Raw genomic sequence first — 27,619 nt, forward strand, 5'->3', positions numbered from 1 at the left:
GGTAGGCAGAGGCAGGAAAATCTCTTGAACCCGGGAGACGGAGGTTGCAGTGAGCCGAGATCGCACCATTGCACTCCAGCCAGGGCGAGACTCCGTCTCAATAAATAAATAAACAAACAAATAAATAAATAAATAAATAAATAAATAAAAATTAGCCAGGCGTGGTGCCGCGTGCCTGTAGTTCCAGCTACTCGGAGGATCGCTTGAGCCGAGCGGTGATCGTGCCACTGCACTCCAGCCTGCGCGACAGCGCAAGACCCTGTCTCAAAACAAAGCAAAAGAAAAAAAAATTCTTGGTAACTGAGCACTGCTTGTCCAGCCCATTGAGTTTCTGTAGACAAATTGTAGGAACTGGCACAGCAAACTGGCCACAAAGACGTTAGGGGCGTGGACACCAGCTGCTTGAGCTGCCTGCTGTCCAAGACTCCCGTATGTCATCGCGCAGCGTGGGATTTTGCGGCTTCCTGACAGCCCAGGCTGTCGCTTGACTTGATCTTGGGTTTCACCAAGCCACGAAGGACTTGGTCCCTTCTCTCCTATCCCAAGGGCATTAAGCCTGTCTGGATGAAGTAGGAGAGGAAAGATTTACACGCAGTTCCCAACTTTACGTGACGTGACTAGGGAGGGAATTGACGGTCGCACCGTCTACCTAGCCCAAACGGGGTCACAGCAGGACAAGGAAGTAGCAGATCTCCCAGATGCGGTCTCTTCGCTCCGCTCCACCCGCACCAGCAGCGGCCCACCCACCTCTCCTGTAAGAGGAAGAACGTCCCGGAGACACTTCCGGCCCCGCCCCCCGAGGCGGAAGCGGAGTGCCAGGCTACTCCTCCCGCAGTGTGGGTGGTTCCGAGGCTGACTACCCTGCGGCGGTGCGGCTCGCAGTCCTTCTCAGCATGGACCGCACTTGTGAGGAGAGGCCCGCTGAGGATGGGAGCGACGAAGAGGACCCAGACTCCATGGAAGCCCCAACCCGGATCCGGGACACTCCGGAAGACATCGTGCTGGAAGCTCCGGCTAGTGGGCTGGCGTTCCATCCGGCCCGTGACCTACTGGCTGCAGGGGACGTGGACGGGGACGTATTCGTGTGAGAGCGGGGCAGGGCCGGGGGCGCCGGGTCTGGAAGCTTCCCGGGGGTGGACCTGGGAACAGGAGAGAGGAGAGAAAGTTGCAGGGAGACAAATTTTGCAAGATTCTTTGGGTCCAATTCATTCAGTAACATTCGGCTCTTCTATCACACCAATCTGTTGAAAGAACTGGAATGTCGTGACAGAGCCCAGATACCGTAGTAGGACAAAAAGCCCTTTAAGGCCTTGTTATTTCCCACCGATTATTATTTATTTACTTACCTATTTATTTTTGAGACGGAGTCTCGCTCTGTCGCCGAGGCTGGAGTGCAGTGGCGCGATCTGGGCTCACTGCAACCTCCCCCCTCCGGGTTCAAGCAGTTCTCTTCCTCAGCCTCCCGAGTAGCTGGGATTATAAGCGCCCGCCACCACGCCCGGCTAATTTGTTTTGTATTTGTAGTAGAGACGGGGTTTCACCATCTTGGCCAGGCTGGTCTTGAACTCCTGACCTCGTGATCCACCTGCCTTCCTCCCAGAGTGCTGGGATTACAGGCGTAAACCACCGTGCCCGGACTCCTACCGGATTATTATATTGTGCCCGAGACAGGCTCAGCAGGCCTTTTTAAGTGATTTTTCAAACCACAAATCTTGGCTCACGCCTGTAATACCCGCACTTTGGGAGGCCGAGGTGGGCGGGTCACCTGAGGTTGGAGCTAGAGACCAGCCTGTTCAACATGGTGAAACCCCGTCTCTACTAAAAATACAAAAATTAGCCCGGTGTGGTGGCGCGGGCCTGTAATCCCAGCTACACGGGAGGCTGAGGCAGAAGAATCACTTGGATTCGGGCGGTGGAGGTTGCAGTGAGCCAAGATCGTGCCACTGCACTCCAGCTTGGACAATAGAGTGAGACACTCCCTTGATTAAAACCCTTCAATGGTCCGCTTTTAGGATTTAGTACAAATTTCTCAATCCTGCCTTCAACGCCCTGACCATCTGTGCTCATTCATCCATACCTTTTAAAAATACGTCTTGGGCCAGGCGTGGTGGCTCATGGCTGTAATCCCAGCACTTTGGGAGACCAAGGTGGGGTATCACCTGAGGTCAGGAGTTAGAGACCAGCCTGGCCAACATGGTGAAATCCTGTCTCTACTAAAAATAGAAAAATTAGCTGGGTGTGGTGGCGGGCACCTGTAATCCCAGCTTCTCGGGAGGCTGAGGCAGGAGAATCGCTTGAACCTGGGAGGTGGAGGTGGCAGTGAGCTGAGATCGTGCCATTGCACTCCAGCCTGGGCAACAAGAGCAAAACTCCATCTCAAAAAAAAAAAAAAATCTTGAAACCTCAGCCCATTTGCATGTGCTATTCTGTCTGGAAAACTCCTTTCCCCTCACTTTTACCTACTATCTCTGAGTTTCCAGGATCTCTTCCCTCTTCCTCTCTCCCCAGACTAAAATTGGTTACCTGTTAGATGCTGCCATGGCACCAGGTGCCATGGTACCTTTCCCTTACTAATGAATGGTTGGTAACCATATGTCCATTTGTGTAATTATTTGAATGCTGTCTCCTTCACTAATGTTTCTCAAACGTCTTTGACCTTGCCTCACAGAGAAATACCTTTTACATTATATATGATGCTCTGTGATACAATTTCTGATTTTATTCTATTTGTACATGTACACAAAATGCTGATTGTAGCTTACTAGTCCGTTATATGACTAGAATGTGAAAAAACACTGTTCTGGAGTGTAATCTGTCATCGGTTTTGTTCTCTATTTTATCTCCAACCTCTAGTCTAGGGTAGATGCTCAATACATGTTTGATTTTGAACAAAAGATACAGGTTAGAGGCAGTGGAAAAGTTGAAGATGTTATGCTTATCAGATTTACTTAATGAATTTAAACCTCAACCCCTCATTAGCTGTAATGGCCTTGAGCGTGTTAACTTCTGTATTTTCATCTTTGAAAGGGGGAATTATACCTACCCTTGCAGAGGGGACAAGTTTGCAGTACAGCGCCTAAGCAGCTCTTCAACAAATGTAGGTTCCCTTCTACTACTATCCATATTTATGGTGCCAGGCACTTGGGAGTTGCCCTAGACATCCACCTTTCTTCACATTCCACACAACTTTGTTGCTTCCCTTGTCTTAAAAATGGTTCTGGAGGAAAATTCTTGGTTCTCCCCTTTTCCACCCTCAGCCGTGACTATTGTGAGAAGGTTCCTTTTCCGAGGATTAAATTCAAACTTCTGCTTGGCTCATGTGGTCTCATGCCCACCCCAGCCCATCTTTCTAGATTCAGTCATGCTACTCTCCTGCTACAAGGAACCCTCCTCATTCCTTATCTCTGCTGCCTCCAGTATCTGGCCCTTGCTCTCCGCCAGGCAAATTCTACTCTTGTATGATCCAACCCACATGTCACCACCTTAGCTTTCCAGGGCTCTCTTCTCCCTTCCCAAGTATTCATTCAATTTGTGAATGTTTATTAAGCTACTTTTTCATGTTCAGCACTGGGACAGAGAAAATGAGCAGGCTCAGTTCTGCCTACCTGGAACTCACTGGCAATTAAGCATGTATTCATTCTGCCCTTTTTGAGGATCTGCTCTGAGGCAGGCACTTGGGGGTATTCCGTAAACAGTACTCACCTAAGTTGTTTACAGGCTGGTGCCTCTCCCCCACCTCCATTTTGATCTTGCCTCTTTTTCAGCACGTACTCTCAATGTACTGTAATTAATTGTGGCTTTCTCTAGCTCCTGCAGACCTGAAGTGCAAGAGCCTGCTCTACCTTACTGATTTTTAGATTTCTAACTTCTGGGGCTGGTCTTTTGTCATTGATGTAACAAATATCTCCTCCACAGTGGTCCAGACCCAATCTTTGTCCAGGCTGGGGCTTTCAAAGATGATAAAGAGGGGTTGGGTGGGATCACAAAGAAATCTTGCGCAAATATACCTTGAACTAATATATATTGAAAAAAGCAAGACCTAACATTTCAAACTCACTGAAAATGGAGAAATGAGATGGTAAACTTTTTGGGCTTAGAGGTGTAGAAGCAGGAACTCTTAGGTAGGTGGGAAGGCTGCTCTGTCTAGTTGGTCTCTGCACTCAGTGCAACCCAGGCTGGGTCTGGAGTCATTTACCCTCCTTCCCCTCTCCCCAGCTTTTCCTACTCTTGCCAAGAGGGAGAAACCAAGGAGCTCTGGTCATCGGGTCACCATCTCAAGGCCTGCCGAGCTGTGGCCTTCTCTGAAGATGGGCAGAGTGAGTACTGGGGAAGACAACCAGCAATGTGGTGGAAGGGAGCAGTGAGCAGCACCATGACCTGGGCACCTTTTCCCCAGAGCTCATTACTGTCTCCAAGGACAAAGCCATCCATGTTCTAGATGTGGAGCAGGGCCAACTGGAAAGACGTGTTTCCAAGGCTCATGGGTAAGGAGAGCAGCCAATTCTGTGTATGTGCATGGAGGTGAAGGGTAAGGACCAGGAGGTCCCCACTGGGACAGAGATGCTCCAAGAAGTTCTACATCTGTGTCTCTAGTGCCCCCATCAACAGTCTTCTGCTGGTGGATGAGAATGTTCTGGCCACTGGGGATGACACAGGTGGTATCCGTCTCTGGGACCAGCGGAAGGAGGGCCCCTTAATGGATATGAGGCAACATGAAGAGTACATCGCAGACATGGCTCTGGATCCAGCCAAAAAGCTGCTGCTGACAGCCAGGTACAACTTCAAAGCTGCCTTGCCTCCCCTCCCCTCCCTGTGTGAAATGTCTTCCTCAAATAGACCTTGTGTCTAAGCCTACTGCTCTACTCTCTACAGCGGGGATGGCTGCCTTGGCGTCTTCAACATTAAGAGGCGTCGGTTTGAGCTGCTCTCAGAACCTCAGTCTGGGGACCTGACCTCTGTCACTCTCATGAAAGTACAGCTGGTTATGGTGGGATGGAGGGGTGTGTGCTGGGGGCTTAGTCTGAGGCAGCTTCCACATTGTTTTCCCTATTTCCCTGCAGTGGGGGAAGAAGGTAGCCTGTGGCTCCAGTGAAGGTACCATCTACCTCTTCAATTGGAATGGCTTTGGGGCCACAAGTGACCGCTTTGCCCTGAGAGCTGAATCTATCGACTGCATGGTTCCAGTCACCGAGAGTCTGCTGTGTACTGGCTCCACTGATGGAGTCATCAGGTGAGGGAAGCCTGGACAGCCCTTAGGTCACAGGAAGGGCAGACCCAGATAGCCAGTACTCAACACTGTTCTTTCCCTGCCCAGGGCTGTGAACATCCTACCGAACCGAGTGGTGGGCAGTGTGGGCCAGCACACTGGGGAGCCTGTGGAGGAGCTGGCCCTCTCCCACTGTGGCCGCTTCCTGGCCAGTAGTGGCCATGACCAGCGCCTCAAGTTTTGGGACATGGCCCAGCTGCGAGCTGTGGTGGTGGATGACTACCGTCGGCGCAAAAAAAAGGGAGGACCACTGCGGGCTCTGAGCAGCAAGACTTGGAGCACCGATGACTTCTTCGCAGGATTGAGGGAAGAGGGAGAAGACTCCATGGCTCAGGAAGAAAAGGAGGAGACTGGGGATGACAGTGACTGAAGGAATGAATTGAATCTTGAGACGGGTCCTCACCAGGCAAGAGTCTTGCTTATTGGGCTGCATCCCCAGAGAGGATATGAATTATTATTTTTTGAAAAGACAGGGTTTTGCCGTCGTCCAGGCTGGAGTGCGCTGGCTTGATCTTGGCTCACTGCAGCCTCAATGTCCCCAGGCTCAGATTGTCCTTCCACCTTAGCCTCTGGAGTAGCTGGGACTACAGGTGTGCACTACCACACCAGGCCAATTTTTGTTTTTTTTTTTTTTTTTGGTAGAAACGGGTCTGTTTTGCCCAGGCTGGTCTTCAACTCCTGGACTCAAATGATCCACCTGCCTCTGCTTCCCAAAGTGCTGGGATTACAGGAACGAGCCACCACACCTGGCCAAAAAAATTTATATTTTTTGAGACAAGGTCTCATTCTGTCACCCAGGCTGGAGTACAGTGGGTTGATCATGGTTCACTGCATCCTTGACTTCCTGGGCTCAAGTGATCCACCTCAGCCTGCCTGGTAGCTGAGACTTGACAGGCATCTGCCACCATGCTTGACTAATTTTTGTGGTTTTTTTTTTTTTTTGGTAGAGACCAGGGGTTTCACTATGTTGACCAAGCTGGTCTTGGAACTCCTGGGCTCAAGTGATCCTCCTGCCTTGGCCTCCCAAAATGCTGGGATTACAGGCATGAGCCACTGTGCCTGGCTGGATATGAAATTTTTTTTTTTTTTTTTTTTTTGAGACAGGGTTTCGCTCTTGTTGCCAGGGCTGGAGTGCAATGGCGTGATCTTGGCTCACTGCAACCTCCGCCTCCCGGGTTCAAGCAATTCTCCTGCCTCAGCCTCCCAAGTAGCTGGGATTACAGGTGTCTGCCACCATGCCAGGCTAATTTTTGTATTTTCAGTAGAGACGGGGTTTCTCCATGCTGGCCAGGCTGGTCTCGAACTCCTGACCTCAGGTGATCCACCCGCCTCAGCCTCCCAAAGTGCTGGGATTACAGGCAAAAGCCAACACACCCGGCCTGGATATGAATTTATAATACCCTACAGTGCAGCACAAGAAGATGCACTCAAAGCACTGATGTGAGGAAGTACTTGCCCCGTAGCAGCTATTCACTCTACCAGTGTAAACAAACTCTAAGCTAGGGCAAGACAGCACAGACACAAGTATATACTAACCAGGGGTTTAATATAAATACAACCAGCATAGAAAGACCCAAAACTATACAGAAACCAAAACCAGAATGCCATGTGGTGGAGGCAAAGGGCAGAATTTCTGACCCCTTTGGCTCAGCTGCCCTTCCCCACAAATAAAAACCAACAAAGAGGACAAATCAGGACAATAAAGAAGATTCATGCTAAGCTGTGGCAGAGGGGGGAAGGTATGATCGGGTGGGGGTGGGACAAGGAACGGCCATGGAAGATCACTGGGTCAGGTTGGACCCTGGGCTGGGAGGGGGAGGGCAAGGCCCCTCACCACAACTTAACCCAAACCTAAGCTGCCCCCAGGTGCCATAGGTCCCTGTCCCAGCGGGGAGGCTGATGGGCCTGGGCCCATGCCCCTCCCCACCTTTGGGGGTCAGAAAGTGGCCACCCAGGCCTGCTGGGATGGGGCCTGACACAGGCTCTGCATGCCCATTCAGGGTGCCTGTGGAGAAAGAATGGAGTCACTGTTTAACCATGGTACCTGCCTCAGCCCCAGCAGACCACAGGAGGTTGGCCCCAGACTCACTGAGTGCCTGCAGCAGCCGTACAGACACAGCATCCTTGGCCACCTCATGCCCATCCCGGCCATCTAGGGTCAGCACAACCCAGATGAGGCCGCTGAAGGGCACCGGATGCCCAGGAATCACCACCTGGTACCAGAAGCGGTGCCAGCCAGCAGGTCCTATGCCCAAACACTTGGTGAGGAACACAGGGCTGCCCAGCTTCATTCGTTGGCACAGCAACTGCAGGGTAGCCCGAGCCCCTTGGAACCCTAACTTGTCCCTTGCCAAAGCCAACTGGCTGCCCTCTGGCTGTGGGGACCGCAAGAAGGGACCCACAAGCTGCTGGCGAAGTCGCTGCTTCAGGTCTGGCTTGAGCCACTCCACAGCCACCTGCTCTCCACAGAGGTGTGACTGCCCTGTAGGAAAAATGCAAAGACAAGGGCAGGTCTAAACCCTGGGCCCAAGCCTCCAGGTTGTGAGCCCTTTGGAGCTACACAGTCCTGTAATTTGTAGCCTTCCCATTTCCTGGTAGTGTGACCATGGGTAAGAAAAGACAATGAAGCCTTCAGCCTCCATTATTTGCAAAGGGAGTATATAACACACTGCTACCTTACAAGTTTCCTTGGAGAAGTACTGGTTAATTGCAGGCTTTGTCTGCCTCATAACCATCATAATGGCTAATCTTTACTGGGAAAACTTGCTGTAAGTCAGTCAGTGTGCTAAGTACCGTACACCCATTATGTTACTTAATTCTCCTAACAGTCTGAGGAAACAGATTCTATAGTAGTAAAAAGCTCAGTTGGATTCCCTTGAGCAAATCAATTTCTCTAACAGTTTCCTCATAGCTTGAGGGTCCTGTGCCTATTTTGCGGTGTGGGAGTGGGGGAAGGTTGAGAATTAAGTCAGGAGGTAATGCTCGGAAAGTGTCACAAATTTAGGTAAGCGGTGGTGGTAGCACCATTGGAAGTTTTAAAAATCTGAGATCAAATAGTAAAAGGTTGCAAATTCTGGCATGTTTGACTCTAAGATCTTGTAACTTTAACAGCTATGCTCAGTATAAAGTGCCGGGCAGAACGCGTTTGGCCCCAACCAGCACCCCCGCCCCAGCCTACCTTCCACCAGGGCCTTTTTGGCCATGGCAGCGGCCCGGTGCGAGCTGAATTTGAGCACAGCGATCTGCCCGGGCGCCGGTCCGGGGCTGGGCAGCAGCCGCGCCTCCTGCAAGCCGGGACCCAGCGGCTGCAGCGCGAGCAGCAGCGCGCTGCGGGTCAGATTCGGCGGCAGGCCGTCAACGCTCAGCTCACACTTCTCGGTGCTCCGGCACACGAGCAGCGGGCAGGACGGCCGCAGCGGGTGGTTGTGCAGCGTGGCGATGGCGGCCTGCGCGCCGCGCCGCGAGCTGTAGCGGGCATAGGCGAAGCCGCGGTTCAGGCCGCTGAAGGTCATCATCAGGCGGAACTCGTAGAGGCGGCCCACGCGCTGGAACAGCGGGATAAGCTGGTGCTCGTACACGTCCTGAGGCAGCCGCCCGATGAACACCTCTGACCCAGCTGGCGGCGGGCTGCCCACCCAGCCTGTGGGAAGGGGGTATGCAAGGCCACCGTCAGGCGACGCTTTCGAATTCTGAGCCCACGGACCCAGCGCGCGGGGGTGGGAGGCGATGTGAACAAAGGTCTGTGAAATGGGTTTACACCCGTACCCTGGGTGGTTGGCATAATTAGGTGACTGCGCTAACGAGGGGGCTGGCACAGAGTAGGTACACCTTGAGATTGGCCCCCTCCCTCGACGGGGCGGGTGGACGTGGAGCTACAGTTCCTCCTTTGCTGGGGGGTATAAATCCGGGTAGTTCGCAGTTTCTGACAGTGAAGGCTCGGAGCAGCCCCTCCCCCAAAGGGGGCTGGTGTAGCCGGACAGGCGGAGGGGCTGGGACTACCGTACCTGGGGGTGGCCCGCCATACTTCCTCTGCCCGTTCACCTGCACCAGGCGGATGCCTGTCTCCCTGACCCACGCCTCCAGCGCCGCCTTGTTCTCTGGATTCACCCTCTCACACCACAGCTGAGAGGGAAAGGAAGGTTGGAATGGCGGATCGCCAAGCGCGCCCCCACCTCTCCTGTGGTACTGGGGTCCCTAAAGCCGACCCCCGCTCCGGCGGGGCTCGCCGGCCCCCAAGTCGCCAGCCGCTTACCTCACAATCCCGCTTGGACTGCATGGCTCTCCAGCTGGCCCCCTCGTACCCTCTTTATAACCTCCTCCCCACCGGCCTCTGGAAGCTTCCCTACCCCTCCACCCCGCAAGCTCTCATTGGCTCTGAGCGCGACCCCGCCTCCCAGGGGGGTGGAGGTATCCACTGCACGTGCGCCGCCCGGGCTTCGCTCAGACCTTCAGGTGAAAGCTGCAAAGTCGCGGGTGCGTATGTACGGGGGCTGCCTCCCGAGGAGGAGCTCCCAAGCCGCAGGGTGGACGCTGGAGACAAGAACCTCAGGGTCACAAGTTTACTGTTTTTCTCCCTTTTCCATCCCTACATTGGTCTGCTGGGGAAGGCGGGGCTAGGCATCACTGACACACGCAGACTCCGTGGTTGAGGCATTTTATTGGACCTTTGGCAATTGGTGGTGGGGAGGCATCTGCTCCAACTGGTGCGGGGCCCTGCAGATGGGACCATCTCAGGCTGGGTCCTTGTAGCCCAGGAGCACAGACTGGACTAAGCCTCCTGGGCCTTGTATGAAAAAGGTGTTGTACCTGGCCGTTTTTGCCAGTAATAATAAAATAACCATAATAAAAATTAAAGGCTCTGTTCTGACCACTCTTCAGGTCTTCCGCTGAAACGGAAAAGTGCAAAGCAGTTGAAGTACATATGCAGTTTGTCTTAACCTCAAATAGTGCCAGTCCCACTTCCTTTCCTCTGATAGTTTGTTCAGTTCAGCAGATGCAGAGGGGCTGGCCTGTTCTCCTTTTGATTTCCTCCACAAGGTCTTCTCTTCGGACATCCACCTGGCCAGGATGGGAGAAGAAGGTGGTATAAGCATCTTCCATTCCACTGCTCCCCGAGTGCCTAGTTTCCTCTAGCCCTCTAGGCATCAGGCTTGTCTCAGCTGGGAGCAGGAACCTAATTAAACACCTCAGGCTAGAGTGTGCCTCTTGGGGGAGCCAACAAACCATAAGGTATATGCAGGGATGGAGATCTCACCCTACTAAGACCACAATAACAGGTTAAGCCCTCAAGGCTTTTATGAGTTGTACTAATATCAATGCCAGGCTTTTTCTCAGGTCTTGAATGGGCATGGGCCTGCCAAAATGGCATACATTCTCTGTCCCTTAGCCTTCCTGCCCACCTCCCTCACCTCTTCCCTGCTAGTCACTGAACGGAGCTTGATGACCCCATCCTTGAGTTCCTGCTCGCCGATGATAGCCACCAGTGGGATGCCTGCCTCCTCACAGTACTGCAACTGGTTCAGTAGCTTTGGGTTCTTCTTGTACAGCAGCTCAGCCTGCAGGGGACAAGAGCAGAAGATGAAGGCTGGCTTCTGCTGTCCTCAGGGACAGAGGGTGTCCAAGCTGGCACCCTGTTCTTAGCTCTACTTTTGAGAAGTAATGGCAGGATCCATTATGGGTGAGCTTTTATTCAGTTTGTGTCCAGCACACCTAAGTTTGCTGCCACCCTGGGGCTTGCCTCCCGTACCTTGATCCCAGCATCCCACAGTTCTGAGACAAGCTTTAGTCTTTCCTCTAGCAGCTTCTTCTGTGCAGATGCCACAAGCACCTGTGTCTCCGTGGTCCGTATCTTCTCCTCCAAAGCCTGGGGAAGGGGCAGATAAAAGAGAGCTGGGCTAACACCTTCAAGGAGCAAACAAAGCAGTCTCTAGTCGGGATTTTGAGACCAGGCCCAACTCAGCTCTACCAGGGCAGGGGCCCTGTCTTCTCATCTAGCACCTTGGGCATAAAGGTAGCTTTTAGTAGATATGAGGACTGAACTGACTGACTTGTACATAGGACGTATCAGAATAAATAACTTAGGGCAAGAGTAAAGGTAGCTTTTTTACAGTAACTTCAAGCTTATCTCCATGTAGTACCTTTTTTTTTTTTTTTGAGACAGGGTCTCTGTCATCCAGGCTGAAGTGCCGTGGTGTGATCACTGCAGCTTCGACCTCCCAAGCTCAAGTGATCCTCCCACCTCAGCCTCCTGACTACAGGCACACACCAACATACTCAGCTAATTAAAAAAAAAAAAAAAAAAATTTTTTTTTTTTTAAATCTGTAGAGACAGGGTCTCATCATGTTGCCCAGGCTGGTCCATGTAGTACCTTAAGGGTCCACCAAAGCATTCACACAGAAGTACTACTATGAGCCCACCCCAATTAGATCACCCTTGACAGTTTTAGTCCCCACTTACTATCTACCCATTTATGACACTGTGCCTCTCACACTTCAGTTACAGGGCACAGGCGTGTATATGGGTGTGGGGAAAGGAGAATGCTGCTGCTGCTTCCCTTGTCTTTTTCAGGAAAACTATTTTCATAGTTCTTAGAATGTAAGATGCCTACTGGAAAAATGATCTCAACTGGGAAATGGGTGGTTTCCACCCTAGAGAAAAGGCATAGGACCGTGGGGAGGTTGCCAGAGCATTTCCCAGAAGATGAAATGCAACCAGCCACTTAAGACCAGCAGCAACAAAGGAGGGCTTGAGGCTACAAGAGGATTCCTTGGTGTTACTCTAGGTGCTAGAGAGTCACGGTAGCCATCTGAGGGATCCCAGGGCCTCAGACACATGCTTCCCATTTAGAGACAGTATTGCAGTGTGGTTAGTGGCAAGACTTTGGAGTCAGACTGCCTGGATTCAAATTCTGACTCTACCACTTACAAGTTTCATGGCCTTAAGCAAATTATTTGATCTATAATGCTTCAGTGTTCTCATCTGGAAAATGCAATTAATAAAACTAGCTACTCTCACAGGGCTGTAGTAACAATTATATTTTGATAATGCATGAAAAGCACCAAGCACAGTGCCTGGCACAAGGCAGTAAAATGTTAAGTATTCTGTATCATGAGGAAGATCTAAGTCTTGGATACACCAGCCCAGGTTTGTGACAGCCCTGAAGGAAGTAGAGACCCAGAGCAGAGGATTGAGTGCAGAAAGATTATGGATTAAAGATCCATAAAACTTACATATAATGGGGTAGAAATCTGTGAAAAAGAGCAATAATCTTTTCTCCATTTCTGTGAGATGCTCCCTGCCCAAAGCAGCACCACTTGCTCCCTTGGAGATCAGATAGCTTAGGTGCCACCACCTGCTCAGACTATCTTCTACCCACCTCCTAGGACCTACCTCTAGTCTCTGTTCCACGATGGAGAAAATCCGCTCCACCCCAATGCTGAGCCCCACACATGGCACCTTGCGCCCTTTGGGGTCGAACATGCCCACTAGCCCATCATAGCGTCCTCCAGCAGCCACACTGCCCACACCCAGGGGCTCTTCCCCTGCCTGGGCTGGGGTCTGTAGCAGCACTGCCTCATAGATCACCCCAGTGTAGTAATCCAGCCCTCGAGCAAGGCTCAGGTCAAAGGAGATCTGTGGAGATAAGAAAATGGTCAGTGCCAGATTAAGATCAGGGACCTGAAGCCCCAGAGCTCAGAAGGGATCCCGTCCCCAACTTGACTCACTTTGTCATCAATGCCAAATAGGGTCAGGTACTCAAAGAGCAACTTCAGGTCTCCCAGGCCCTCCAAGGCCTGCTTGTTTTGGGATAGTTTAGGATCCTGGAGCAGCTGTTCCACCAGGGATACCCCACCTGGGGAGACAGACTTGTGAGTGAGGCTGACAAGGAAACAAAAAAGGTAAGGAGGGTTGACCTTCTTGCCTGGACTCTAGTCGCCCATGCATGTGTGTGTACATATGCATAGACACACTCACTCCCCTACATACATAACACAGACCAGTTTCAACTTTAGGACTGAGGGCAGTGGGACGGCTGCTGGGGAGGCTTGGTTCTGTTCCTCACCATGTTGCTGGACATAGTCCCCAATGCGGTCAGCCACCTCGGGTGCAAGGCCCTTCTCTCCCACCATCTCATTCTTCACCTCTTCCCAGGACACCTAGGCAGACAGACACCAGTCAGGGACCCCTGGGCAGCTTCCGCACCACAGAGCAAGTGTGTACTGTCCTCGGGGAACCGTTTTGGAGCAGTAGCTGCCCATGAGCCTACATCCTGGGGCTAACCTTCCTCTGGTGGGTATAGAGGCATGCACCTCTCTCTCTCTCAATCTTGTTTTCCATTTCCCAAGGCAGGGTGGGATCTGGGAAAAGAAGTCAAGTACTTGGGTTGTTACCTTGTCCAGCTTGTCTACTGAGGAGCAGATGGTACGGAACTTGCTGTCAGAAACACCACAGATAGCAAACATCCCATCTAGAATGCGTCGATCGTTTACCTGCAAGGAACCAATGCATAGTGAGGGGGGAATCTCTTTTCTTACATGACCTGCAATAGTCATGGCCACTTAGGCTACTGGTCCCTCTGCACAAGGATCTTCTCTTGTGAGAGGCCAGGCCCAACTTTGCCCTCCCAGCCTTGTCAGCTCTGACCTTGACCAGGAAGTCGCCTATCTGAAGTGAACTCAGGATCTCGCACATGATCTTCAGGCACTCTGCATCAGGGATCATGGGATCAAAGTTCCCAGCAATGTCAAAATCCTGCAGGGAGAGGGTTAGCCAGCGGTCTTCAGGGATTCACCTTTCTGAAGGGGGGACTCTGGGAGCTCTGTCCTCTAGGAAGGCCTGGTTGCACTCAAGCATAGAATTTCTCTTTCATTTTCTGATCATCAGCCCAGAGGTAAACCCCGGCATCTTTGGGCTTCTCACCAGTTTTGGTTTCCTTTCCATCTACTGGGCTATTCCTTCATTTTCTACTTCATCATCTTCTTAACTCCTCCTACTGGATGGGGTGATTATATGGCTTTAGTGCTTAGCCATTTTCCCTATTCATCCAGAAGCCCTGGCATCAGTCTGGATGATTTGATGTATCAAAGCTAATTTCCTTATTCTCTGCTGTGATCCTATCACTGTGGTTTAAAATAAAGAGCACTGGACCAAGAGTTCTAGTCCTGACTTTGCCTTTCTTATCCATATGATCTCTTCATCTGCTGGGTATCAAGTTTACTCATATGTAAAATGGAGAGACTTTATTCTCTTCCCCCACCACAAGGATTTTGTGAAATCTGCATGAAACCACCATAGAAGAGGCTGGGTGCAGTGGCTCATGCCTGTAATCCCAGCACTTTGGGAGGCCGAGGCAGGCGGATCACGAGACCAGGAGTTCAAGACCAGCCTGGCCAACATGGTAAAACCCTGTCTCTACTAAAAATACAAAAAATTAGCCGGGCATAGTGGCAGGCGCCTGTAATCCCAGCTACTCAGGTGGCTGAGGCAGAAGAATCGTTTGAACCCAGGAGGCAGAGGTTGCAGTGAGCCAAGACTGCACCACTGCACTCCAGCTTGGGCAACACAGCGAGACTCCGTCTCAAAAAAACAAACAAAAAAACCACCATAGAAACCCTAAGAGCATTATCTGGGTCATCCAATTTGCTCAGGACACCGTGAGTACTCAATAGATTCTGCTGGCTTGAGAGAGCCCCAAGTAACTCATCCTGCCCCACGGTTTCCCAACACTCACACACTGGTAGAATTCCCGGTATCGGCCACGGGTCATGGCTGGGTTATCCCGCCGATATACCTTTGCTATGTGGTAGCGTTTAATGTTGGTCAGTTTATTCATTGCCAAATACCGAGCAAAAGGAACCTGATGACAAAGAGTTAAGGAGAAAGCCCCTCCTATCACTGTCTGCAAGTTGATTATCATCACCAACAGAAGCTGGGGTCTAACCCCTCCCTATGTGGGTAAAACTGCCACCCATAAGATTAATAGCACTTACAAACATCAGAAAGCATCAGCTGTGCTACCACATGAGGTAGCTGAAGGCTCAAAAAAGATTAGGGCACCTTTCCCTTTTGTAGTGTTGACTGGACTTTTTTGAGCATGGCAAGGGGCTGGGCAGGTTGGCCACAGACCAGAAAAAGGCGACCAGAAAAAGGCCCCCATATGGGATTTCTAAGCAGATGATTCTCTGTGTAGCTTGGAGACAAGGGAAATGTGTTGCTAGTCCATTAAGAAGAATTTTGTTCACTGGACACGGCAGGGGAGAGGTATTCTGGAGCCAGGGGATGACTGTAGAGTTGGAACTGGGCCCTGACATCAAGCTGAGGTCTCACTCAGGATTCAGAAGATTTCTAAGGATGTGTATGCTCTGTTTAGCCAAATTTCCACTCCTGGTTTAGAGAAATAATTCCCCTAATCGCCAAAGGCCTCGTATTTGATCCTACCTACTCTACCATTCTTAAACCTGAGCCAAGTGAGTGCCAATCCATCCAAAGTCTCAAGAGCCCAAGTTTAGAAAGATACAGTGAGGTCATAGCGAAGGGACAGGAGCTCCCCGCCCTGGTCCTTCAGGTCATAGATAAGCTTGGAGTCTTCCCCATACTTTCCCATCAGTGTTTCCTGGAGAAAACATAAATAAATGTGGTCATAATAATAAACATAACAATTTAAAAGGAAGTTTTGAAAACAAACATGACTGATTCCAACTTGTCTACATTTCCCTCTGCTCTTTATCCCAATTCTTAGGTGTCTGATGTAGTTATCATTAAAAGGAAACACCAATTTTGTGTTTTTTCTATTTTGATTTTGTAACAGAGCTGAAGTATTTTTCTTACACATTTTCCTCTTAAAAATCTTTTTTTTCTTCAGACTTCTCAGCATGAAGTTTTTTTTTTTTTTTGAAATGGAGTCTTGCTCTGTCACCAGGCTGGAGTGCAGTGGCGTGATCTCGGCTCACTGCAACCTCTGACTCCGGGGTTCAAGAGATTCTCCTGCCTCAGCCTCCAGAGTGGCTGGGACTACAGGCGGGTGCCACCATGCCCGGCTAAGTTTTGTATTTTTAGTAGAGACAGGGTTTCACCATGTTGGCCAGGATGGTCTCGATCTCTTGACCTCGTGATCTGCCCGCTTCAGCCTCCCAAAGTACTGGGATTACAAGCATGAGCCACAGCGCCCGGCCTGAAGTGTTTTTAAAAGATGCATAAATTCCAGTGAGAAGAAGCTCTGTACTTACTTCCTCCCTCATGTTATACTGTTAGGTGTTTAGGTTATTCTAATTTAAAAAAAATTTTTTTTAGGCCAGGCATAGCGGCTCACGCCTGTAATCCCAGCACTTTGGGAGGCCAAGGCGGATGGATCACCTGAGGTCAGGAGTTCGTGACCAGCCTGGCCAACATGGTGAAACCCTGTCTCTACTAAAAATACAAAAATTAGCTGGGGGAGCTGGTAGGCATCTAATCCCAGCTATTCAGAGGCTTAGGCAGGAAATCGCTTGAACCCGGGAGGCAGAGGGTGCAGTGAGCAGAGATCGCACCATTGCACTCCAGCCTGGGTGACAAGAGTGAAACTCTGTCTCAAAAAAAAAAAAAATTCCCCATAACATTTCAATATCTAATATTTAGGTATATAGCTCTTTTTTTAAAAAAAAAAAAAGTATTTTTCTTGATGATAAACTACTAGGAATAGGTTATTAGACCAACAAACATAAATGTTTTTTGATGCCTGAGATTCGAATAATGTCAAAAGTAAAAACTGGGGAATGTCTTAAGGGCATTACAGCAGTCCTTGCCCTGTGATGTCTATCATCGGTAATAGCATATTTCACTTACCAGGTTGGCAAAGATTAAAAAGCCTGAAACTTCCCAGTATGCAGTATCAGAAACAGTCACACACTAGTGTTACGGGCTGAACTGTGTCCCCCTGGCCCCACCCTCCCCAATTCATTTGTTTAAGTCCTAACTCCCAGTAACCTCTAAACATGTCTACATTTGGTGATAGGGTCTTTAAAGAGATGATTAAGCTAACATGAGGTCTCCAAGTTGGGCTCTAATCCAATATGTTGTTGTAAGAAGAGAAAATTTAGATGGGGACAGAGGGAAGACGATGTAAAGACAAAGGGAGGCTGGGCGCGGTGGCTCATGCCTGTAATTCCAGCACTTTGGGAGGCTGGGGTGGGCGAATCACTGGAGGCCAGGAATTCAAGACCACCAACCTGGTCAACATGGTGAAACCTCGTCTCTACTAAAAATAGAAAAATTAGCCAGGTGTGGTGGCACACGTGTGTAATCCCAGCTACTTAGGAGACTGAGGCAGGAGAATCGCTTGAACCTGGGAGGTGGAGTTGCGTGAGATGAGATGGTGCCACTGCACTCCAGCCCAGGCAACAGAGCGAGACTCTGTCTCAATTAAAAAAAAAAACAAAGGGAGATGATGGCCATCTACAAGCCATGGAGAGAGGCCTGGAACAGATCCTTCCTTATGGCCTTCAGAAAGAACTAGGCCTGCCAACATGTTATGTCAACTTCCAGCCTCTGGAACTGTGAGAAAATAAATTTCTGTTGTTTAGGCTACCCAGTCTATGGTACTTTGTTATGGTAGCCCTAGCAAACTAATACAGTAGGTAAAAACAGACTCATAAATATGTACAATTAAATATCAATAAAAAGAGACATTGACGAAGGAAACAACAGATAATTTCAGACAGTTTTATAGCCTAAAGGCAATAAACTAGCTCATTGTGATAAGAGAGAGAACAGCTACTTTAAAGAAGGTAGTTGGAGAAGATTACTTGAGGAGTGGCATTTTAGCTGAGCTCTGAAATTAAAATCTGGCTGGCTGGACGTGGTGGCTCATGCCTGTAATGTCAGCACTTTGGGAGGCTGAGGAAGGAGGACCACTTGAAGCCAGGGGTTCGCAAGCAGCCTGGGCAACATAGCAAGACCTCTGTCTCTATTTGTATTTTTTTTTTTGAAAAAAGGAATTAAAATCTGCAGTCTCTAGTATAATCTGAAATAAATCATGCAAAGAGCTAAGGAAAGGGAGTTCAGGAAAGGGGAAGAGCAAGAACAAAGGTGTGGAGGTACAAACACACTGACTATGTTCCAAGAGTAGGAAGAAGACCAGAGTAGCATAGTGGGCAAGAGGAAAAATAGCATGAGATGAGGTAGGAGAGGCAGTGGCCAGATCACCTAGGGCTCTGTAAACCTGAGTAAAGAGTTTGGGTTGTACTATAAGTGCAGTGGGAATCACTGGGTTTGAAGCAGGTAGTAATGCAATCTGGGTTGGCTGGTTTGTTTTAGAGACAGGGGCTTGCTACATTGCCCAGACTGGAGTATGGTGGCTATTCACAGGCATAGCACACTACAGCCTTGAACTCCTCGGATCCAGTGATCTTTCTGCTTCAGCCTCCTGAGAAGCAGGAACTACAGATGTGCCCAGTTGCAATCTAGTTTTTAATAGCAAAGAACTACTAACAACTTCAGAGTCCATCAACAGGAGAGTGGTTGCATATTTATGTACGTATGGTTTGCATGAATCTAGAAAATATTCCAAGTACAGATGCCACGCAATACAATGTAGAGAGGACCCAGAACAATTACCACTCCAAAGAATGGCTCTCTTTTGGAATCTGCTGGCCACAACCAAGATAATAAAAGACAGGGCCTCTCCCTCCAAGCCATTCTTGTCCCTCTTCTTATTGGAGCAAAGACTGGTCTGTGTCCACAACAGGAGTGGGCCCTTTGGACCCTCACTCTCTTGTTGTCATCTTCTTTGTTATTCAAATGCCCACTCATCTACCATGTAGTTTCTTCTTGCCCATTCCTCACCTTTAGTTCAAATACAGGTGTATCAATGACTTCTGCACCGTGGCGCTTGAAGCAACGGATGATTATGTCAAACACCTTCTCGCGAACTGCCATCTGCCGGGGACTATAGTCTCTTGTGCCCTTGGAGTTGAAATCAGCCAGAGAACCAGAAACGAGGTTTGAAAACCAAGAACAATATGTTTTGGAAATATAAAAGGATGACCTCAATAATGAAAAAGCAAATCCTGCTCTAAACAGATTTTCCTACAGGCCACTGAGTTTTAAAACAAGTACAAATAATTCCCTATTAATTCCCACACCCATTTGCTATCTGCCTTCCAAATTCCATTCCCTTTTAAGTTTGGGTCTATTTTCTAAAATTCTTAGAACTCTTTTCTTTAAGCCATTTTTCTAAACACTCTCTCTCGGATAACAGAACATTTCCTGGCCTAATAACAAACACCTACCTGAGGCCAGGCACAGTGGCTCACGCCTGTAATCCCAGCACTTCGGGAGGCCGAGGCAGATGGATTGCCTGAGGTCAGGGGTTCGAGACCAGCCTGGCCAACATGGTGAAACCTCGTCTCTACTAAAAATACAGAAATTAGCCGGGTGCGACGGCATGCCCCTTATAGTCCCAGCTACTTGGGAGGCTGATGCACGAGGATCCTTGAACCTGGGAGGTGGAGGTTGCAGTGAGCCGAGATTGTGCCACTGCACTCCAGCCTGGGCAACAGAGTGAGACTGTCTCAATAAAACAAACAAATGGTGGTGGCAGGTGCCTGTACTCCCAGCTACTCAGGAGGCTCAAGGCAGGGAGAATCACTTGAACCTGGGAGGCGGAGGTTGCAGTGAGCCAAGATTGCGCCACTGCACTCCAGACTGAGAGACAGAGCGAGACTCTGTCTCAAAAACAAAACAAAACAAACCAACCAGCCGGGCGCGGTGGCTCACACCTGTAATCCCAGCACTTGGGGAGGCCGAGGCGGGCGGATCACGAAGTCAGGAGATCAAGACCATCCTGGCGAACACTGTGAAACCCCGTCTCTACTAAAAATACAAAAAAATTAGCCGGGCGTGGTGGCAGGTGCCTGTAGTCCCAGCTACTTGGGAGGCTGAGGCAGGAGAATGGCGTGAACCCGGCAGGCGGAGCTTGCAGTGAGCTGAGATAGCGCCACTGCGCTCCAGCCTGGGAGACAGAGCAAGACTCTGTCAAAAACAAACAAACAAACAAACAAAAAAAAACCAAACAAACAAAAATAATAACAACAAAAAAATACCTACATGATTATAGGCAATATAACCAACTCAAACTGGCTCAACTAATTGAATTCCAAATTTTATAAGCAACGTTTCTCTCCCAATATAACTTTTCTTTTAAATCTTGGTTACAACTGTTTGTTCTCTAATTTGTTTCTGGTAACAACTCTATGACATAGGCTAGGCAGATAAATTTTACAGATGAAGTACAGGATGTTGAGAAGTTAAGTCATTTCTTAAGGCCATTCAGCATGTTTGTGGCAGTCAGGACTAGAACTGTGTTCTCCTTCCAGGTCAGAGCTTCCAATCTGGGCTTTTATACCCTACTCCAAAGTCTTTGGTTTCAGGACCTCTTTACACTCTTACTATGTATTCAAGACCCCAAAGTGGATTATACCTATCAATATTTACTGTATTAGAATTAGAACGGCAAAAATTTTAAAATATTTATTCATTTAACAAATAATATATGTTAACACAAATAATATATCTATTATATGTTAATGCAAATAATATTTTAGAAAAAGGTAACTGTTTTCCAAAACAATTTAGTGAGAAGAGTGGCACTGATTTACATCTTTGCAAATCTTTAATGTCTGACTGAATAGAAGACAGCAGGATTCTCATATGTGATTTTTGCATTCAATCTGTCGTGATATGTCGTGCTGGTTGAAGTATATAAAGAAAATCTAACCTTACACAGATATGTAGTTGTAAAAGGAAGAGTATTTTAACAAACTTTTCAGCTAACTGTGGATATTTTTCTTTGGTACTACATCAGAATCCAACAAGTGGTTGTTTCTTAAAGATTGGTTGCAATGTGGAATTTGAAAGCTAGATCAATGAACTTAAAAAAAAATAAAAAGAACAATTAGTCTCTCACTTATCTAGTACCTAGAATAGTCAAATTCATAGAGACAGAAAGTAGAAAGTAGGATAGCAGTTACCAGGGGCTGGAGGGAGGGTGAAGTGGGGAGTTATTGTTTAATGGGTACAGAGTTTCAATTGGGGATGATGAAAAAATTCTGGAGGTGGATAATGGTGATGGTTATGAGTATGAATGTACTTCATGTTACTGAACTGTACACTTAAAAATCATTAAAATGGGCTGGGCGTGGTGGCTCACACCTGTAATCCCAGCACTTTGGGAGGCCAAGGCAGGTGGATCACGGGGTCAAGAGATCGAGACTATCCTGGCCAACATGGTGAAACCCCATCTCTACTAAAAAATACAAAAATTAGCTGGGCGTGGTGGCACACACCTGTAGTCCCAGCTACCTGGGAGGCTGAGGCAAGAGAATTGCTTGAACCCAGGAGGTGGAGGCTGCAGTGAGCCAAGGTCATGCCACTGTACTCCAGCCTGGTGACAGAGTGAGACTCTGTCTCAAAAAAAAAAAAAAAAAAATCATTAAAATGGTAAATTTTATGTTACGTATATTTTCCTACAAAAAAAAAATCCACTACTGTATTTTGTACTTTGAATGAATGGATCCTTTGCCTGTGCATGATTTCATAACAGGTCTTTCAAATGTTGATACATTTCATTATACAATATCAGGAAGCCTTATTTATTTACATCACTTCAGATCTCATCAAGAAAGTCTTTTTTCTTTTCTTTTTTTTTTTTTTTTTTGGGATGGAGTCTCGCTCTGTCACCCAGGCTGAAGTGCAGTGGTGTGATCTCGGCTCACTGCAACCTCCACCTCCCGGGTTCAAATAATTCTCCTGCCTCAGCCTCCTGAGTAACTGGGACTACATACAGGCACGTGCCACCACGCCCGGCAAATTTTTTGTATTTTTAGTAGAGACAGGGTTCCAACATGTTAGCCAGGATGGTCTTGTTCTCCTGACCTCATGATCCACTTGCCTCTGCTTCCCAAAGTGCTTGGATTACAGGCGTGAGCCACCTTGCCTGGCCTGTTTTTATTTGTTTGTGTGTTTGTTTTTGAGATGGAGTCTCACTCTGTCACCCAGGCTGGAGTACAGTGGCGTGTTCTCGGCTCACTGCAAGCTCCACCTCCCAGGTTCAAACGATTCTCCTGCCTCAGCCTCCCGAGGAGCTGGGATTACAGACGTGCGCTACCATACCTGGCTAAATTTTTATTTTTAGTAGAGACAGCGTTTCACCATGTTGGCTAGGCTGGTCTCAAACTCCCGACCTCAGGTGATCCGCCCACCTTGGTCTCTCAAAGTGCTGGGATTACAGGCGTAAGCCACCACACCCAGTAGAAAACTCTTTAGTTATTGGGAAGCTGTCAAGCTTATGATGGAAGATGCAAGTTTTCTAAAATTCTTTTTTTTTTTTTTTTTTTTGAGATGTAGTTTCACTCTTGTTGCCTAGGCTGGAGTGCAATGACGCGATCTTGGCTCACCACAACCTCTGCTTCCTAGGTTTAAGCGATTCTTGTGCCTTAGCCTCCCTAGTAGCTGGCATTACAAGCATGCGCCACCACGCCCAGCTAATTTTTAGTAGAGATGGGGTTTCTCTATGTTGGTCAGGTTGGTCTCAAACTCCCGACCTCAGGTGATCCGCCCGCCTTGGCCTCCCAAAGTGCTGGGATTATAGGCTTGAGCCACCATGCCCTAAGTTTTCTAAAATTCTAACTTTCACCTGAATACTTGAATTTTTTCACTGCCTACAAGTACTGTCAGATGTTTTCCTTGAGGTGACGAGGCTCACTTCGTTTATTGTTGTAAAAATGTCTGCCAAATATTTAAGTTTGAAAAACCATAATTTATCTTTCAGTTGTTAATTCAAATAAAACAAGATGTTCTATGAAAAAAGTAGCTAGATCAGCTTGCAACTTGAACAATGGCATAAGCATTTTCCCTACCTTGGAGTGCAGAAGTACTTTATATGTACTTCCCATTTTGTCATAGCAAATATTTAAAAATAGGGTCCTCAAGGGTCAAGATTCAATAAAATCAGTAAGTTTTTGGCCAGGCATGGTGGCTCAGCCTAGCACTTTGGGAGGCCAAGGTGGGCAGATTGCCTGAGCTCAAGAGTTCCAAACCAGCCTGGGCAACATGGTGAAACATGTTGTAGGTTTCTTGTATGTTTTTTGTATTTCTGTAAAAATACAAAAAATTAGCTGCGTGTGGTGGTACCCGCCTGTAATCCCAGATACTCAGGAGGCTGAGGCACAATAATTGCTTAAACCCGGGAAGTGGAGGCTGCAGTGAGCCAAGATCGTGACACTGAACTCCAGCCTGGGCAACAGAGTAAGATTCTGTCTCCAAAGAAACCCCAAAACAAACAAACAAAGTTTTACCATTTTATCAATGACATTGTTAAGTAAAACTGAATTTTTTAAATTAATTAATTAATTTATTTATTTATTTACTTACTGTGAGTGCATGGCAGTGAAGAACACACTGGCTATTAGTACAGTTTAGTGTCACTGTCTTAATGTATGCTAAGGCACCAGCAGTTCTACTCACCAGCGCTTTTGTGCCTTCAGTGCAAATGTTAACACAACGAAAAAGGCAGATAATGTCTTAGAATTATTATAGAAGGGCCAGGCGCAGTGGCTCACGCCTGTAATCCCAGCACTTTAGGAGGCCGAGGTGGGAGGATCACTTGAGGCCAGGAATTCAAGACCAGCGCAGCCAACACGGTGAAACCCCATCTGTACTAAAAATACAAAAAATTAGCCAGGTGCGGTGGCACACCCCTGTAGTCCCAGCTACTCGGAAGGCTGAGGCAGGACAATCGCTTGAACCCGGGAGGCGGAGGTTGCAGTGAGCTGAGATCACGCCACTGCACTCCAGCCTGGGCGACAGAGCAAGACTCTGTCTCAAACAAAACAAAACAAAACAAAAGAATTATTATAGAAATAGTTTTGACCATGAAGATCCCTTGAAAGAGTCTTGTCCCCACAATACTGAGTTTTCTATTGTTAATACTAAAATGGATATTAACTCTCTAGCATAATCTTAACACTATAGTATGGAAATTTTCAAAGACACAATATAGAGAATAGTATTACAGGTCACCATTTATCCATTACCCAGCTTCAACAACCATTAACATCTGCTATTCTTATTTCATTTAAGCCCTGACATGTTTTTCTTACATATTTTTAAATAAATCCCAGACGTCATATCATTTCATCCATAAATACTTCAGTATGAATCTCTAACTCATACGGACATTTAAAAAACCCCAAAGACTCTATCTTTATTATAACCAACAAAACTAACAGCAACTCCTTAATATTATCTAATGCTAAGCCATGGTCAGTTTTCCCCAGTTGCCTCAATAATATCTTTTTATGGTTGATTTATTTGAATCAGCTTCAGAATGAAGTCTATGCGTTGTAATCAGCTGATATGTCTATTTAATCTACAATAGTTTCCTTCCCTCCCCAACTTTTTTTTTTTTTATTTTAAAAAGGTCATTTATTAACTGAGGAAATTGGGCCATTTGTCCTAAAAAAAAATTTTCACATTCTAGATTTGGTGAACAATATGCTTGATGTGCCATCTAACATGTTCCTCCATCTCTAGTATTTCCTGTAAACTGATAGTTAGTCCAAAGATCTGATTAGATTCAAGTTCAATTTACTTGGCAAGAATACTTCCCAGGTGGTGCTGTGTACTTCTTCTTGCATCACATCAGCAGGAACATAATGTCTAGTTGTCCTACTTTTAGTGATGTTAAAACTGATCACTGGTGAGGACAGACTGATCCATCATAAATTCCACAGTAAGCTTTTCATCTAATAGTTTGAAAAATCATTGATGATCACCACTTTGGGATTTTACACTGTCTCTTTAACCTTCAAAAATTAGTTATATGTAGAAAGAAACAGCTCAATGAATTTAGGAGCCCAAAGAATTAACCTTAACACAAGGAAAACAGACCATCTCCCCTCTCCTTTGGAATTCAATTTCAAATACATGTATTAAATAGAATCATCCCTCAGTATCCACAGGAGATTTGTTCTGGGCCCCATGTGGATACCAAAAATCGATGGACGCTCAAGCCCTTAACATAAAATTATATGCACATCCTCTTATATACTTTAAATAGTCTCTAGAGTGTTTATAATGCCTTAGACAATGTAAAGGCTATGTAAATAGTTGCTATACTATATTTTTTATTTGAAATTTTTATTGTTAGATTTCAAAAGGTTTTTATTTGTTTGTTTGTTTGTTTTTAGAGATAGGGACTCACTATGTTGCTCAGGCTGGTCTCAAGCTCCTGGGCTCAAATGATCCTCCCCTTGTGGCCTCCCAAAGTGCTGGGATTACAGGTGTAAGCCACCACACTCAGCCAGATTTTTTTTCTTAATCGTTTCTTTCCCCCTGAATGGTTTTGATCCACAGTTGGTTGAATCTGTGAATGTAGGACCTTGGGATATGGAGGGCTGACTATACCTATTTAGGCATCTAGTCTCAGTCTCAGGGTAAATAAACGACATAAATAACTACTTAAAGTTGGTGTAATAACAAATATGTATGAAGTGCCAAGAGCACCTAGATGAAGGGGTAAACAGTTCTGTTTATAGAACTTACAGAAAGTGGAACTGAACTGGAGGATGAGCTCAGAATCTCCAACCTCATTCCACTCTACTCTCCTTAACTTAGTTCTAGCCATGTAGATCATCCTCTAGTTCCTCAAAACTACCAAAGTTCTTTCCCACTTTAGGGTTTCCATACTCTACCTGGACCTATCTTTGTCACACTTGTCCTCTGGCTATCTCCTACTCATTCATTAGATCAGTTAGTATATCACTTCCTCAGTTAGCCTTTCTCAGACTCCCCAGTTCTCCCTTATTTTTCTCAGAGCAACCTTAATTTCTTATATCATTTTTCACAATATGTAATTACATAACCATGTGTGGTGGCCGGGTGCGGTGGCACACGTCTGTAATCCCAGCACTTTGGGAGACTGAGGCGGGCAGATCACTTGAGGTCAGAAGTTCAAGACCATCCTGGCCAATATGGTGAAACCCTGTCTCTACTAAAAATACAAAAATTAGCTGGGCATGGTGGTGGGCACCTGTAGTCCCAGCTACTCAGGAGGCTGAAGCAGGAGAATCGCTTGAACCCAGGAGGCAGCGGCTGCAGTGAGCCAAGATGTGCCACTGCACTCCAGCCTGTGCAATAGATACTCCGTTTAAAAAAAAAACAAAAAAAATCTGTGTGGGATTATTTGTTCTAAGTCTCTCTCCTTCAGTAGAATGTAAGCTCCATGAGGGTAGGCTATATTGTCCACCATGGTATATATTCAGTGCTTTGTATAGTGCTAGAGACATAGCGCTAAATACACATTTATTGAATGAACGAAGGAGTAGCAGCAGCAGGCTGACTCCCCTGATCACCCAGCTGGCCTAGTTTCTGCCATCATTTTGCCATCCCAGAATGACTCAGGTAGAGTCCAGTCCAGCCCAGCGCCCAGAGCGACTGTCCTCTCCTCTGCAGCATTTCAGATCCTCCTCAATGACCTGGTTTAGGGAGGCAGACATAAGCGCCCCGTGAGTAGAGTTAGAGACTTTCTCAGTGGCTCCCTACAGGAATGATATTACCTTGGGGGTTTTGAGCACAAATTTCTGTTTGCTTTCATCAGGACCCAGCTGTGCCTTCAGTTTCAGGAGTTTCGCCACCTCCTCCTCGATCTGTGGAGGGAAAAAAGGCGCTGAGCTATCCATCTGTCACTCTCCTCCCTCCCCCGCCATTCATTCAATATTCCTCCCTCATCACATCTCTCTGCTCAGGCCTAGCTTTGTTTCTCTCGGGACCCACCCCGGATGTCTCCCCACGCAGCCCACTCTCCTCCCTACAAGACTGGTCGCTTCCCTCACATCTCTACCCTATGTCCCGAACACCCTGGCTTTATGTCCTCCCAGGCTTTGCCTTGGCCCTCTCCCCTGCTGCCTAAATCTCACCAGCTCGGCGCTGGCCTTCTGCTGCTTGAGGCCTCGCACGCGCTCTCCCTGAAGTTTCACCAGCTCCTCCAGCGCCGCACGCTCTGCCATCCCGGCTGTCCACTTGAGCCGCCTGCTGTCTCGACCTGCGGTGGTTGCCCCAGCCTCAGCAAGGATGACTTCCGGCTATCGAGTCGCTGGGTCGCACGCCTAGAGAGCCTCCGCCGAGCACAAAAATTATTTCCGGCTCCTCCCGGAAGTGCCGAAGCTGGCTTCTAAGGGAACTTGGGAGGATCCCATCTCAGCCTTCGTGACTAGTGAGGTGCGCAAACGCCCGAGTTTTCCCTGGTGCGCGGGTTCCACCTTTGCAGTGCCCTCCACCCTTCCTGGTGTCTGACCCGCCTCCTTCCCAGGCCTTTTGTT

At 47.8% G+C, this 27,619-nt stretch overlaps 3 protein-coding genes across 9 annotated transcripts; 1 reads left to right on the plus strand and 2 right to left on the minus strand.

Annotated features, from left to right (window-relative positions):
• The first annotated feature begins 661 nt into the window (after window positions 1–661).
• WDR55 (WD repeat domain 55) lies at window positions 662–8,345 on the plus strand. 2 transcript variants are annotated; one of them, XM_063604638.1, is made up of 8 exons: window positions 662–1,084; window positions 4,216–4,316; window positions 4,397–4,484; window positions 4,594–4,773; window positions 4,873–4,972; window positions 5,061–5,230; window positions 5,315–5,672; window positions 7,267–8,345. In XM_063604638.1, exons 1-7 carry the CDS (start codon window positions 894–896, stop codon window positions 5,634–5,636), a joined length of 1,152 nt encoding a protein of 383 aa, XP_063460708.1. In that variant the 5' UTR covers window positions 662–893; the 3' UTR covers window positions 5,637–5,672; window positions 7,267–8,345. The 2 variants fall into 2 exon arrangements, with proteins under 2 accessions (XP_063460708.1, XP_008952791.3); XM_008954543.6 differs by having other exon boundaries at window positions 5,315–8,345.
• Window positions 6,795–9,648, minus strand: DND1 (DND microRNA-mediated repression inhibitor 1). The gene is made up of 4 exons (XM_003829172.6): window positions 9,519–9,648; window positions 9,271–9,388; window positions 8,445–8,906; window positions 6,795–7,748 (listed from the first exon to the last, which is right to left on the minus strand). The coding sequence occupies exons 1-4, from the start codon at window positions 9,540–9,542 to the stop codon at window positions 7,291–7,293; spliced, it is 1,062 nt and encodes a 353-aa protein (XP_003829220.1). The 5' UTR covers window positions 9,543–9,648; the 3' UTR covers window positions 6,795–7,290.
• A 256-nt stretch (window positions 9,649–9,904) lies between these two features.
• Window positions 9,905–27,424, minus strand: HARS1 (histidyl-tRNA synthetase 1). 6 transcript variants are annotated; one of them, XM_003829163.5, is made up of 13 exons: window positions 27,218–27,353; window positions 26,858–26,947; window positions 19,086–19,205; window positions 15,784–15,879; window positions 14,998–15,123; window positions 13,911–14,018; window positions 13,658–13,756; window positions 13,330–13,423; window positions 12,992–13,119; window positions 12,657–12,899; window positions 11,013–11,129; window positions 10,675–10,821; window positions 9,905–10,324 (listed from the first exon to the last, which is right to left on the minus strand). In XM_003829163.5, exons 1-13 carry the CDS (start codon window positions 27,305–27,307, stop codon window positions 10,253–10,255), a joined length of 1,530 nt encoding a protein of 509 aa, XP_003829211.1. In that variant the 5' UTR covers window positions 27,308–27,353; the 3' UTR covers window positions 9,905–10,252. The 6 variants fall into 6 exon arrangements, with proteins under 6 accessions (XP_003829211.1, XP_003829214.1, XP_054968692.1 ...); XM_003829166.4 differs by lacking the exon at window positions 19,086–19,205; XM_055112717.2 differs by lacking the exons at window positions 26,858–26,947; window positions 27,218–27,353 and adding an exon at window positions 19,532–21,754.
• Between the last annotated feature and the right edge of the window lie 195 nt (window positions 27,425–27,619).

This window comes from Pan paniscus, chromosome 4 (genome assembly GCF_029289425.2).
Source record: "Pan paniscus chromosome 4, NHGRI_mPanPan1-v2.0_pri, whole genome shotgun sequence".
NCBI classification, from domain to species: Eukaryota; Metazoa; Chordata; class Mammalia; order Primates; family Hominidae; genus Pan; species Pan paniscus.